This window comes from Nerophis ophidion, linkage group LG19 (genome assembly GCF_033978795.1).
Source record: "Nerophis ophidion isolate RoL-2023_Sa linkage group LG19, RoL_Noph_v1.0, whole genome shotgun sequence".
NCBI classification, from domain to species: Eukaryota; Metazoa; Chordata; class Actinopteri; order Syngnathiformes; family Syngnathidae; genus Nerophis; species Nerophis ophidion.
The window spans coordinates 6,502,724-6,515,319 of NC_084629.1; the positions used below are offsets into that span (position 1 = coordinate 6,502,724).

The 12,596-nt window shown below is 40.1% G+C and overlaps 1 protein-coding gene across 1 annotated transcript in view; it reads right to left on the reverse strand.

The window, feature by feature from the left end:
* Positions 1 to 12,596, reverse strand: part of LOC133537909 (glypican-6-like) — a 314,682-nt gene that overhangs the window by 179,350 nt on the left and 122,736 nt on the right. The window contains exon 4 of the mRNA XM_061879059.1: positions 2,693 to 2,858. Coding sequence (XP_061735043.1) covers positions 2,693 to 2,858 — 166 coding nt within the window. The remainder of the gene's footprint in view (positions 1 to 2,692; positions 2,859 to 12,596) is intronic.

Here is a 12,596-nt window from a genome sequence, read left to right on the forward strand (position 1 = left end):
TATTGTCTATGTCACTTCCGTATTGTCGCTCCTGTCGTGGCATTGCAGCGTAGCGGTAAGCTATATTTAGGTTTGTAGCTTACTGTCTTTTGTTCCCTGCTTCCGTTGTGTTTTCATTCTACAAGTAACGACTTCTGTTTTCCTGTTTGCTACTTGCTAGCTTCCACGCTAGGCCCTTTTGTTTTTTCTAACTCTCATGCTAGCTCTTTTAGTTTTGTTATCCGCCTCGTGCGCGGTTTTTGTTGTAACCCTTTGGTTTGTTCTTGTCCTAGTATTTTAATTAAATCATGTTTCCGTACTCAATGCCTGCCTCCTTCTCTGCAACTTGGGTTTTGTCACAAACTAACTCTGACAAAAATGACTTTAAAAGTCTTATATACGTCTTATAATCAAGACAACACATCATCTAAGTGTCTATATTAGCTATGATAGCCTACTATCAAAGTGACTATGTGTTGCAGGCTGAAGCAAATCTTCGTTGACAGAAATGTTGAAATTTAATATTTATTTTATGCAGTTTTACAACATTAGAAACCATGAGTAAATCATAGGCTACTCATCTCCCATCACTGCTCATCACTAACCTCTCTCTTCAATGCAGGCTTTGAAAAATAAATGTTTGGGCTTGTGGAATATATTTGTATTTAGCCGACACACAGAAAATAATGTTATTTCCGCAATGTGTGTCGTTCCGCTTTTCCTCCCGATAGCAACACGGCGGTCGGCGGATAATTGAAATTGAAACTGTTTAATGTCAACTCATCATGTTTAATTTATTACAGCATTTGGGAAGCCTGTAGTTGACTTTTATTAATGTAAATGTTGTATTTTTATCAACATGTGATAGCAGGGACCCTGCTATTCAAAACTAGGCTGCTACTTTACTAATGATTCATGTAACTATAGCTGAAAAATAGTACAATTGCAATGGGAGACACTATTCATCCCTGAACACAATGGAGTTCAATGAAACAACAGACAGACAGGGCTTTGGTGCCCCTAAAACACGCACACGCACGCACGCACACACACAGAAAAATGAGCTAACGTTACGCTAAAAGCTAATTAGCCTTCATCTCAAGCCTATACTGTGAGCGAGCTGAGCTGCAGTTTAACTTTCTAGAACAGGGGTAGGGAACCTATGGCTCTAGAGCCAGATGTGGCTCTTTTGATGACTGCATCTGGCTCTCTGATAAATCTGACCTGACGTTGCTTAACACGATGAGTAATGAATAATTCCACTTGTAATCACAGTGTTAAAAATAATGTTAAAATTATAAAACATTCTCATGCATTTTTAAGCCATCCATCCGTTTGCTACCGCACCTGTTCAAGAAGTTGCGTTAATGGTAAGAAGTTATTTTTTTATTATTGGTTAGTGTGGGGCTTGCCCTCCTGGGGGTTCTTCAGACCCCCAAGCACCGACATGAGAGCCTGTTTCATGGTAACAATATTGTTTTATTTTTCAATAAGTCTCTCAGTTGCTTTCCAGCAATAGTATTTCCAGCCCCAACCCAGTCTCTCCTCCTGGCTGCTGCTTATAACAGAGCGACAGGTGATTAGATAACAAGGCCCAGGTGGGCCTTCTACGCACCTGTCGCTGCAGGCCCGCAGGCCACGCCCCCTCCACAGTTAGCTTCAGGATAATAATGTTATTACAAAGAATAAGAGACCTATTATACTCTAGAAATGTTGGTCTTACTTAAAAATGTACGTGTTTAGTTGTGTTCAGTGTTAAAAAAAATATTATATGGCTCTTATGGAAATATATTTTAAAATATTTGGCTTTTTGGCTCTCTCAGCCAAAAAGGTTCCCGAACCCTGTTCTAGAAGGTCAACGGGCTCATAGTGATGTTTGTAATAGTTGTGACTGGGAAGTGTTTAGTATAATTTGGGGAGAGTCCGCTCCTCCCCTGCTAGACGAATATCTGCTCGACGCTAAAGCATCGACTACATCGCTCTGAAGTCTGAATACGCACTGCTGATTGGCTGTTACATCGCTCTGAATACGCACTGCTGATTGGCTTTGTATGTAACCAATCAGATGGTTGTGTGGGCGGGACAATGAGGCAGAGACAGAGGCAGAAAGCAGAGCAGCTTGTGAAGACTTCTGCTTCCGAACTTGTTCGGTACGCCCGCGTGCCGAACCGAAACCCCCGTACCGAAACGGTTCGATACAAATACACGTACCGTTACACCCCTAATAGTAACTAATTAGATTACCATAGTAATCCATAAGATTCCAGCCATTGAAATACTTTGTATAGTTCACGACTTACGGTCATTAGAAGACATGACTGCACATCATAATGGCAGCTACGCTTTCCATCTTAAAGATCTAAAAAAATATATTTGGGAATATCCGGCAGGCCAGATTGAAAAGCTTAACATGTGGCCCCCTGGGCCTTAATTTGACCAGGTCTGGTTTAAGGAGTTATCCAGTTTAGTGTGGACATGGCCTCAGAAAAGTAGCGTCAGATTTACCACCCGATCTGAACAGTTCTGTTTCTGTATAAAAATGACATCATCATCCATGAACCAGCAAGCATCCAATGAATTTTTTGTGATTTTTTTTTTTCTGCTGTCTTGCTTTCCCCAGAATACTCATCCAAGTTTTGCTACGTTCACCCAGCAAAAAGGTATGGCTGTGTAATATATTCACAGACAATATCATGCATCTAATGCCACTTACCGATGTAATGGTTCCACTCGGAGTCCAGGTCGGCTTGATTGGCCAGGCAGCCCTTCATTACATTGAGGCAGTAGTTCTTGCAGGGCTTAATGGCCGGCATGCCTTGACAGAAGTGGCAGTACGACATCTTTGTCATCGCTCGCATGCACGCCGGAGTGCTGCTCACCTGCGAGAGAACACAGAGTGAAAACACGCTAGCGTCACTTCATTTGTTTCGGATTTTAAGAATAATTACCACATAGCCACAGTGAATTCTAGCATTTGGAATGGTAAGACTTTATTCATGCTACATGATGACAATGACTGAGCTTCTTAAATGCAAAATAAGGAAAATAAATTAGTGAGCGTCTAAAGCAGGGGTCGGCAACCCAAGACTTTGAAAGAGCCATATTGGACCAAAAATAAAACATCTGTCTGGAGCCGTAAATAATTAAAATTAATGAAGGCAACACATAATGTAAGTGTGTTTATTACTATAATAACATACTATCAAAATGACCTTAAAAGTCTTATATAAGTGTTATAAAGAAGGCAACACATGATAAAAGTGTCTACAATAGCCTACTATCAAAATGACTTTAAAAGTCTTAAATGAGTGCTATAATGAAGGCAACACATGATGTAAGTGTCTATATTAACTATATTAGCCAACTATCAAAATAACCTTTAAAGTCTTAAATAAGTGTTATAATAAAGGCAACACATGATAAAAGTGTCTATAATAGCCTACTATCAAAAAGACTTTAAAAGTCTTATATAAGTGCTATAATGAAGGCAACACATGTTATAAGTGTCTACAGTAGCCTATTATCAAAAAGACTTTAAGAGTCTTATATCAGTGTTATAATGAAGGCAACACATGATGTAAGTGTCTATAATAGCCTACTATCAAAATGACTTGAAGAGTCTTATATAAGTATTATAATGAAGGCAACACATGACGTAAGTGTCTATATTAGCTATAATAGCCTACTATCAAAATGACCTTAAACGTCTCATATAAGTGTTATAATGAAGGCAACACATGACGTAAGTGTCTATATTAGCTATAATAGCCAACTATCAAAATGACCTTAAAAGTCTCATATAAGTGTTATAATGAAGGCAACTAATGATATAAATGTCTAAAATAGCCTACTATCAAAATGACTTTTAAAGTCTTATATCAGTGTTATAATGAAGGCAACACATGATGTAAGTGTCTATAATAACAGACTATCAAAATGTATTTAAGTGCATGATGTATGTGTCAATATTAGCTATAATAGACGACTGTCAAAATGACTTGGAGAGTCTTATATAAGTGTTATAATGAAGGCAACACATGATGTAAGTGTCTATATTAGCTTTAATAGCCTACTATCAAAATGACTTTAAGAGTATTATATCAGTGTTACAATGAAGACAACACATGATATAAGTGTCTATAATAGCCTACTATCAAAATAACTTCAAAAGTCTTATATAAGTGTCATATTGAAGGCAACACATGATGTAAGTGTCTACAATAGCCTACTATCAAAATTACTTTAAGAGTCTTATATCAGTGATATAATGAAGGCAACATATGTGTCTATAATAGCCTACTATCAAAATGGCTCTAAGAGCATGATGTATGTGCCAATATTAGCTATAATAGACTACTATCAAAATGACTTTAAAAGTCTTATATAAGTGTCATAATGAAAGCAACACATGTAATATAAACTTGAGGTGCACCATCAAGCATGGAGTGATGGTTTAATAACTTATAAACGCATGCTTACCTTAGCTAAAGCTAAATATTACTCAAATCTCATCCACCGTAATAAAAACGATCCTAAATTTTTGTTTAGTACGCTAGCATCGCTAACCCAACAAGGGACTCCTTCCAGTAGCTCAACCCACTCAGCTGATGACTTTATGCAATTCTTTAGTAAAAAAATTGAAGTCATTAGAAAGGAGATTAAAGACAATGCGTCCCAGCTACAACGGGGTTCTATTAACACTGATACGATGGTATATACGGCGGATACTGCCCTCCATAATAGTTTCTCTCGTTTTGAGGAAATAACATTAGAGGAATTGTTACAACGTGTAAATGGAATAAAACAAACAACATGTTTACTTGACCCTCTTCCTGGGAAACTGATCAAGGAGCTCTTTGTATTATTAGGTCCATCAGTGCTAAATATTATAAACTTATCACTCTCCTCGGGCACTGTTCCCCTAGCATTCAAAAAAGCGGTTATTCATCCTCTTCTTAAAAGACCTAACCTCGATCCTGACCTCATGGTAAATTACCGACCGGTGTCTCACCTTCCCTTTATTTCAAAAATCCTTGAAAAAATTGTTGCGGAGCAGTTAAATGAACACTTAGCGTCTAACAATCTATGTGAAACCTTTCAATCCGGTTTCAGGGCAAATCACTCGACGGAGACAGCCCTCGCAAAAATGACTAATGATCTATTGCTAACGATGGATTCTGATGCGTCATCTATGTTGCTGCTCCTCGATCTTAGCGCTGCTTTCGATACTGTCGATCATAATATTTTATTAGAACGTATCAAAACACGAATTGGTATGTCAGACTTAGCCCTGTCTTGGTTTAACTCTTATCTTACTGATAGGATGCAGTGTGTCTCCCATAACAATGTGACCTCGGACTATGTTAAGGTAACGTGTGGAGTTCCCCAGGGTTCGATCCTTGGCCCTGCACTCTTCAGCATCTACATGCTGCCGCTAGGTGACATCATACGCAAATACGGTATTAGCTTTCACTGTTATGCTGATGACACCCAACTCTACATGCCCCTAAAGCTGACCAACACGCCGGATTGTAGTCAGCTGGAGGCGTGTCTTAATGAAATTAAACAATGGATGTCCGCTAACTTTTTGCAACTCAACGCCAAAAAAACGGAAATGCTGATTATCGGTCCTGCTAGACATCGAACTCTATTTAATAATACAACTCTAACATTTGACAACCAAACAATTAAACAAGGCGACACGGTAAAGAATCTGGGTATTATCTTCGACCCAACTCTCTCCTTTGAGGCACACATTAAAAGCGTTACTAAAACGGCCTTCTTTCATCTCCGTAATATCGCTAAAATTCGCTCCATTCTGTCCACTAAAGACGCTGAGATCATTATCCATGCGTTTGTTACGTCTCGCCTCGACTACTGTAACGTATTATTTTCGGGTCTCCCCATGTCTAGCATTAAAAGATTACAGTTGGTACAAAATGCGGCTGCTAGACTTTTGACAAGAACAAGAAAGTTTGATCATATTACGCCTGTACTGGCTCACCTGCACTGGCTTCCTGTGCACTTAAGATGTGACTTTAAGGTTTTACTACTTACGTATAAAATACTACACGGTCTAGCTCCATCCTATCTTGCCGATTGTATTGTACCATATGTCCCGGCAAGAAATCTGCGTTCAAAGGACTCCGGCTTATTAGTGATTCCCAAAGCCCAAAAAAAGTCTGCGGGCTATAGAGCATTTTCCATTCGGGCTCCAGTACTCTGGAATGCCCTCCCGGTAACAGTTCGAGATGCCACCTCAGTAGAAGCATTTAAGTCTCACCTTAAAACTCATTTGTATACTCTAGCCTTTAAATAGACTCCCTTTTTAGACCAGTTGATCTGCCGTTTCTTTTCTTTTTCTTCTATGTCCCACTCTCCCGTGTGGAGGGGGTCCGGTCCGATCCGGTGGCCATGTACTGCTCGCCTGTGTATCGGCTGGGGACATCTCTGCGCTGCTGGTCCGCCTACGCTTGGGATGGTTTCCTGCTGGCTCCGCTGTGAACGGGACTCTCGCTGCTGTGTCTTGGATCCTCTTTGGACTGGACTCTCGCGACTGTGTTGTATCCATTGTGGATTGAACTTTCACAGTATCATGTTAGATCCGCTCGACATCCATTGCTTTCCTCCTCTCTAAGGTTCTCATAGTCATTATTGTCACCGACGTCCCACTGGGTGTGAGTTTTCCTTGCCCTTATGTGGGCCTACCGAGGATGTCGTAGTGGTTTGTGCAGCCCTTTGAGACACTAGTGATTTAGGGCTATATAAGTAAACATTGATTGATTGATTGATATATTAGATATAATAGCCTACTATCAAAATGACCTTAAAAGTCTCATATAAGTGTTATAATGAAGGCAACTAATGATATAAATGTCTAAAATAGCCTACTATCAAAATGACTTTTAAAGTCTTATATCAGTCTTATAATGAAGGCAACACATGATGTAAGTGTCTATATTAACAGACTATCAAAATGTATTCAAGTGCATGATGTATGTGTCAATATTAGCTATAATAGACGACTATCAAATTGACTTGAAGAGTCTTATATAAGTGTTATAATGAAGGCAACACATGATGTAAGTGTCTATATTAGCTTTAATAGCCTACTATCAAAATGACTTTAAGAGTATTATATCAGTGTTACAATGAAGACAACACATGATATAAGTGTCTATAATAGCCTACTATCAAAATAACTTCAAAAGTCTTATATAAGTGTCATATTGAAGGCAACACATGATGTAAGTATCTACAATAGCCTACTATCAAAATTACTTTAAGAGTCTTATATCAGTGATATAATGAAGGCAACATATGTGTCTATAATAGCCTACTATCAAAATGGCTCTAAGAGCATGATGTACGTGCCAATATTAGCTATAATAGACTACTATCAAAATGACTTTAAAAGTCTCATAATGAAAGCAACACATGAAGGAAGTGTCTGTATTAGCTATAATAGCCTACTATCAAAATGACTATGTGTCGCAGGCTGAATTAAATCTTCGTTGACAGAGATGTTGAAATGTAATATTTATTCTACACATTTTTACAACATTAGAAACCATCAGTAAATCAGAGGCTACTCGGAAGGTAAGAACACTCCTGGAAATGACTGGCTTGGAACGGTCAAAAGGTTTAGATGTTTTTGTGTCCAAGTTTAAGGAAAAAAAGTCCAAAACACCTTTTAATATTGATTGCGCCATTCAGCTGTTTGTTGTGGAACTCATGTGTTGCACTCGCTGCACGTTTGTTTACATTGTATTCATCAGCGGTGTCTCTGCTGACTCGGCAGTTGTCTCCCTACCGCTATTGCACGATTACTTTAACATTAGTTCTGTTGCCGCAGTTGTTCAATATACTTCTTAATATATGAGGCTAAAGAGAGCTACTTTTTTTTGTTTCTCATATATTTCAAATCTTCTATAATAATGAGCTTATATATTCGGGAAATAACACCTTCACTCAAATTATAGCTTGCTTGGGGCGGCATAGCTCGGTTGGTAGATTGGCCGTGCCAGCAACTTGAGGGTTGCAGGTTCGATTCCTGCTTCCGCCATCCTAGTCACTGCCGTTGTGTCCTTGGGCAAGACACTTTACCCACCTGCACCCAGTGCCACCCACACTGGTTTAAATGTAACTTAGATATTGGGTTTCACTATGTAAAGTGCTTTGAGTCACTAGAGAAAAGCGCTATATAAATATAATTCACTTCACTTCCAAGTAGGATTGTACGGTATACCGGTATTAGTATAGTACCGCGATACTAATGAATCATATTCGGTACTATACCACCTCTGAAAAGTACCGGTCCCCCATCCCCTGTCATGTCATGTAATTGCCGGTTTAAGAGGAGAGGAGCATGTTCGGCAGCGCACGCTCACAGAGTACTTACAAACAGACACTGTGTGTAGACAGAAAAGGGAGAACGGACGCATTTTGGCTTAAAAACTAACAATAAAGGTGAAGTTATAACACTGGAACGCCCTCAGGAAGAGGTGCTTTAAGACATGGCTAGCTAGCTACCGGCTATATTCCAGCCCCAGTCGGCAGTGTTCTAGCTACTCGTAACTCACTAATTCTCGTCTCCATGGCGACAAACTAAGTAATTTTCCTACAAGTATCATCCCAGCAAAACGAAGAATAGCTAAACCTGCTTGACTACACACCATCAAAATGTTAACAAACGCCATTGGTGGATCTACACCTGACATCCACTGTAATGATACCAAGTACAGACACGTATCTAGTCGATACTAGTATGATTTTGTCAATATTTTTTGGCTTCATAACATTCTCTTTTGTTTTTTTAACATTCATTTTATGTTTATAAACTCAGGAAATATGTCCCTGGACACATGAGGACTTTGAATATGACCAATCTATGATCCTGTAACTACTTGGTATCGGATTGATGCCCAAATGTGGGGTATCAAACAACAGAAGAATAAGTGATTATTACATTTTAACAAAAGTGTAGATAGAAAATGTTAAAAGACAAAAGTAAGCAAATATTAACAGTAAATGAACAAGTAGATTAATAATTCATTTTCTACCGATTGTCCTTAATAATTTTGACAAAAAAATAGAATGGAAAATGTCACAATATGTTACTGCATAGGTCAGCAGACTAATTAGGAGTCGTTTGTTCACTTACTACTAAAAGACAATTTGTTTAGTATGTTCACTATCTTATTTACGGACTAAATTGCATTAAGAAAAATATGTTTGAAGGCCTACTGAAACCCACTTATATACACACTTAAGTGAATGCCAGCATACTTGCTCAACAGCCATACAGGTCACACTGAGGGTGGCCGTATAAACAACTTATAACTGTTACAAATATGCGCCACACTGTGAACCCACACCAAACAAGAATGACAAACACATTTCGGGAGAACATCCGCACCGTAACACAACATAGACACAACAGAACAAATACCCACAACCCCTTGCAGTACAAACTCTTCCGGCACGCTACAATGTGCACCCCCTGCTACCACCTAACCCCGCCCCCACGCACTCTGATAGTTTATACATCAATGATGAAATATTAACATTGCAACACATGCCGATACGGCCTTTTTAGTTTACTAAATTACTGTTTAATTTCCAGCGGAGTTTCTTGTTGAAAACGTCGCGGAACGATGACGCGTGTTTGTGATGTCACCGGTTGTAGCGGACATATTAGCCCAGCACCACTTACGGCTAAAAGTCGTCTCTTTTCATCGCATAATTACACAGTAATTTGGACATCTGTGTTGCTGAATCTTTTGCAATTTGTTCAAAATAATAATGGAGACTATAAAGAAGAATGCTGTTGGTGGAAAGCGGAGGATTGCAGCTGCCTTTAGCAACCGAAACACAGCCGGTGTTTCTTTGTTTGTTGTGAAGCTTTAACACAGAGCGGTCAAACGAACATGTTTCTCTACGTCAACCAGCAAGTTTTTGAATGGGAAAATTGGGATATTAAGTTGGCTCTTACCGGAGACTTCAGTGGATTATGCGAGCTCCTCCTGCAGCTCAAAAAGGCAGCTGTGATCTTGGCTCCTCGGCTTCTCTCAGAGACTCTGGCGTTCCATCCGACTTTCAGGTATGACTTTACAATCTCACTAAGACACTATTAAAACAATAAGCAGATAAGGGATCTTCCAGAATTATCCTAGTAAATGTGTCTAATTACATCCGAAACGCTCACACTGCTGCCTTTTTTTTTTTTTTTTGTGCTTCACTCTAACTTTCCTCATCCACGAATCTTTCATCCTCGCTCAAATTAATGGGGAAATTGTCGCTTTCTCGGTCCGAATAGCTCTTGCTGCTTGAGGCTATGATTATAAACAATGTGAGGATGTGAGGAGCCCTACAACCCGTGATGTCACACGCACATCGTCTGCTATTTCTGGTAAAGGCAAGGCTTTTTTATTAGCGACCAAAAGTCGATGTTCTCTACTGAATCCTTTCAGCAAAAATATGGCAATATCGCAAAATGATCAAGTATGACACATAAACTGGACCTGCTATCCCCGTTTAAATAAGAAAATCTCATTTCAATAGGCCTTTAATGTCCCCTAACATTGTTTGTTAAAATAAAACCAATAATGCAATTTTTTGCGGTCCCCTTTAATTACACCAGTACCGAAAAGTACCGAAATACATTTTGGTTACAATACCAAAATATTGGTATCGGGACAACACTACTTCCAAGTGACATCTTGTCCTTTTCGCAGTAAATAAAGGACCTAGTTATAATTAAATTCTAGTTTCATAGCCTGCAACCTATTTCTATCAATCAATCAATCAATGTTTATTTATATAGCCCCAAATCACAAATGTCTCAAAGGACTGCACAAATCATTACAACTACAACATCCTCGGAAGAACCCACAAAAGGGCAAGGAAAACTCACACCCAGTGGGCAGGGAGAATTCACATCCAGTGGGACGCCAGTGACAATGCTGACTATGAGAAACCTTGGAGAGGACCTCAGATGTGGGCAACCCCCCCCCCCTCTAGGGGACCGAAAGAAATGGATGTCGAGCGGGTCTAACATGATACTGTGAAAGTTCAATCCATAGTGGCTCCAAGACAGCAGCGAGAGTCCCGTCCACAGGAAACCATCTCAAGCGGATCAGCAGCGTAGAGATGTCCCCAACCGATACAGGCGAGCGGTCCATCCTGGGTCCCGACGAGCGGTCCATCCTGGGTCTCGACTCTGGACAGCCAGTACTTCATCCATGGTTATCGGACCGGACCCCCTCCACAAGGGAGGGGGGGACATAGGAGAAAGAAAAGAAGCGGCAGATCAACTGGTCTAAAAAGGAGGTCTATTTAAAGGCTAGAGTATACAGATGGGTTTTAAGGTGAGACTTAAATGCTTCTACTGAGGTAGCATCTCGAACTGTTACCGGGAGGGCATTCCAGAGTACTGGAGCCCGAACGGAAAACGCTCTATAGCCCGCAGACTTTTTTTGAGCTCTAGGAATCACTAATAAGCCGGAGTCTTTTGAACGCAGATTTCTTGCCGGGACATACGGGACATACGGTTTTATTATTTGGTTGTCAAATGTTAAAGTTGTATTATTAAATAGAGGTCGGTGTCTAGCAGGACCGATAATCAGCATTTCCGTTTTTTTGGCATTAAGTTGCAAAAAGTTAGCGGACATCCATTGTTTAATTTCATTAAGACACGCTTCCAACTGACTACAGTCCGGCGTGTTGGTCAGCTTTAGGGGCATGTAGAGTTGGGTGTCATCAGCATAACAGTGAAAGCTAATACCGTATTTGCGTATGACGTCACCCAGCGGCAGCATGTAGATGCTGAAGAGTACAGGGCCAAGGACCGAACCCTGGGGAACTCCACACGTTACCTTAACATAGTCCGAGGTCACATTGTCATGGGAGACGCACTGCATCCTATCAGTAAGATAAGAGTTAAACCAAGACAGGACTAAGTCTGACATACCAATTCGTGTTTTGATACGTTCTAATAAAATATTATGATCGACGGTATCGAAAGCAGCGCTAAGATTCTACACGTCTAAGAATGGTAAAATGTTCCTTCAGCACTGCTTTTATAACGGCACCGGCTTGAGTCCGGAACTGATTAATTCACTTTACAGTACTTTGGACGTCAACTCTTATTCCCAACCTACACTCACTGGTTCCAGCCGAGCGGAGCCGCCTCACGCCGCTGACACGAGATTGTCTCTGCCTGCCGACAACCACCTGCTCCTGGAGTATAAACACGTGTCAGCCGTGGGCCCGCTCGTCACAATAAACGAGAAGATGAGCTCCCCTCGCTCCTCCCAGCTCGTCGTATATCTTAAGGATGAATTAGACACAGCCGCCAAGCCCTCAGACACACACACACACACACACACACACACACACACACACACACACACACACACACACACACACACACACACACACACACACACACACACATTATTGTATTTGTTACCTTCTAGAGACCTCCGAAAAATGCCTACCTGTTTAGGACCAGCCTTTCTAGATATATAAATATTTGTATTTACAACATTAATAATATATACATACTATTCATATATAAAAAAGCTCGTTTGTGAAAAATGTGTTGGAATTTCTCA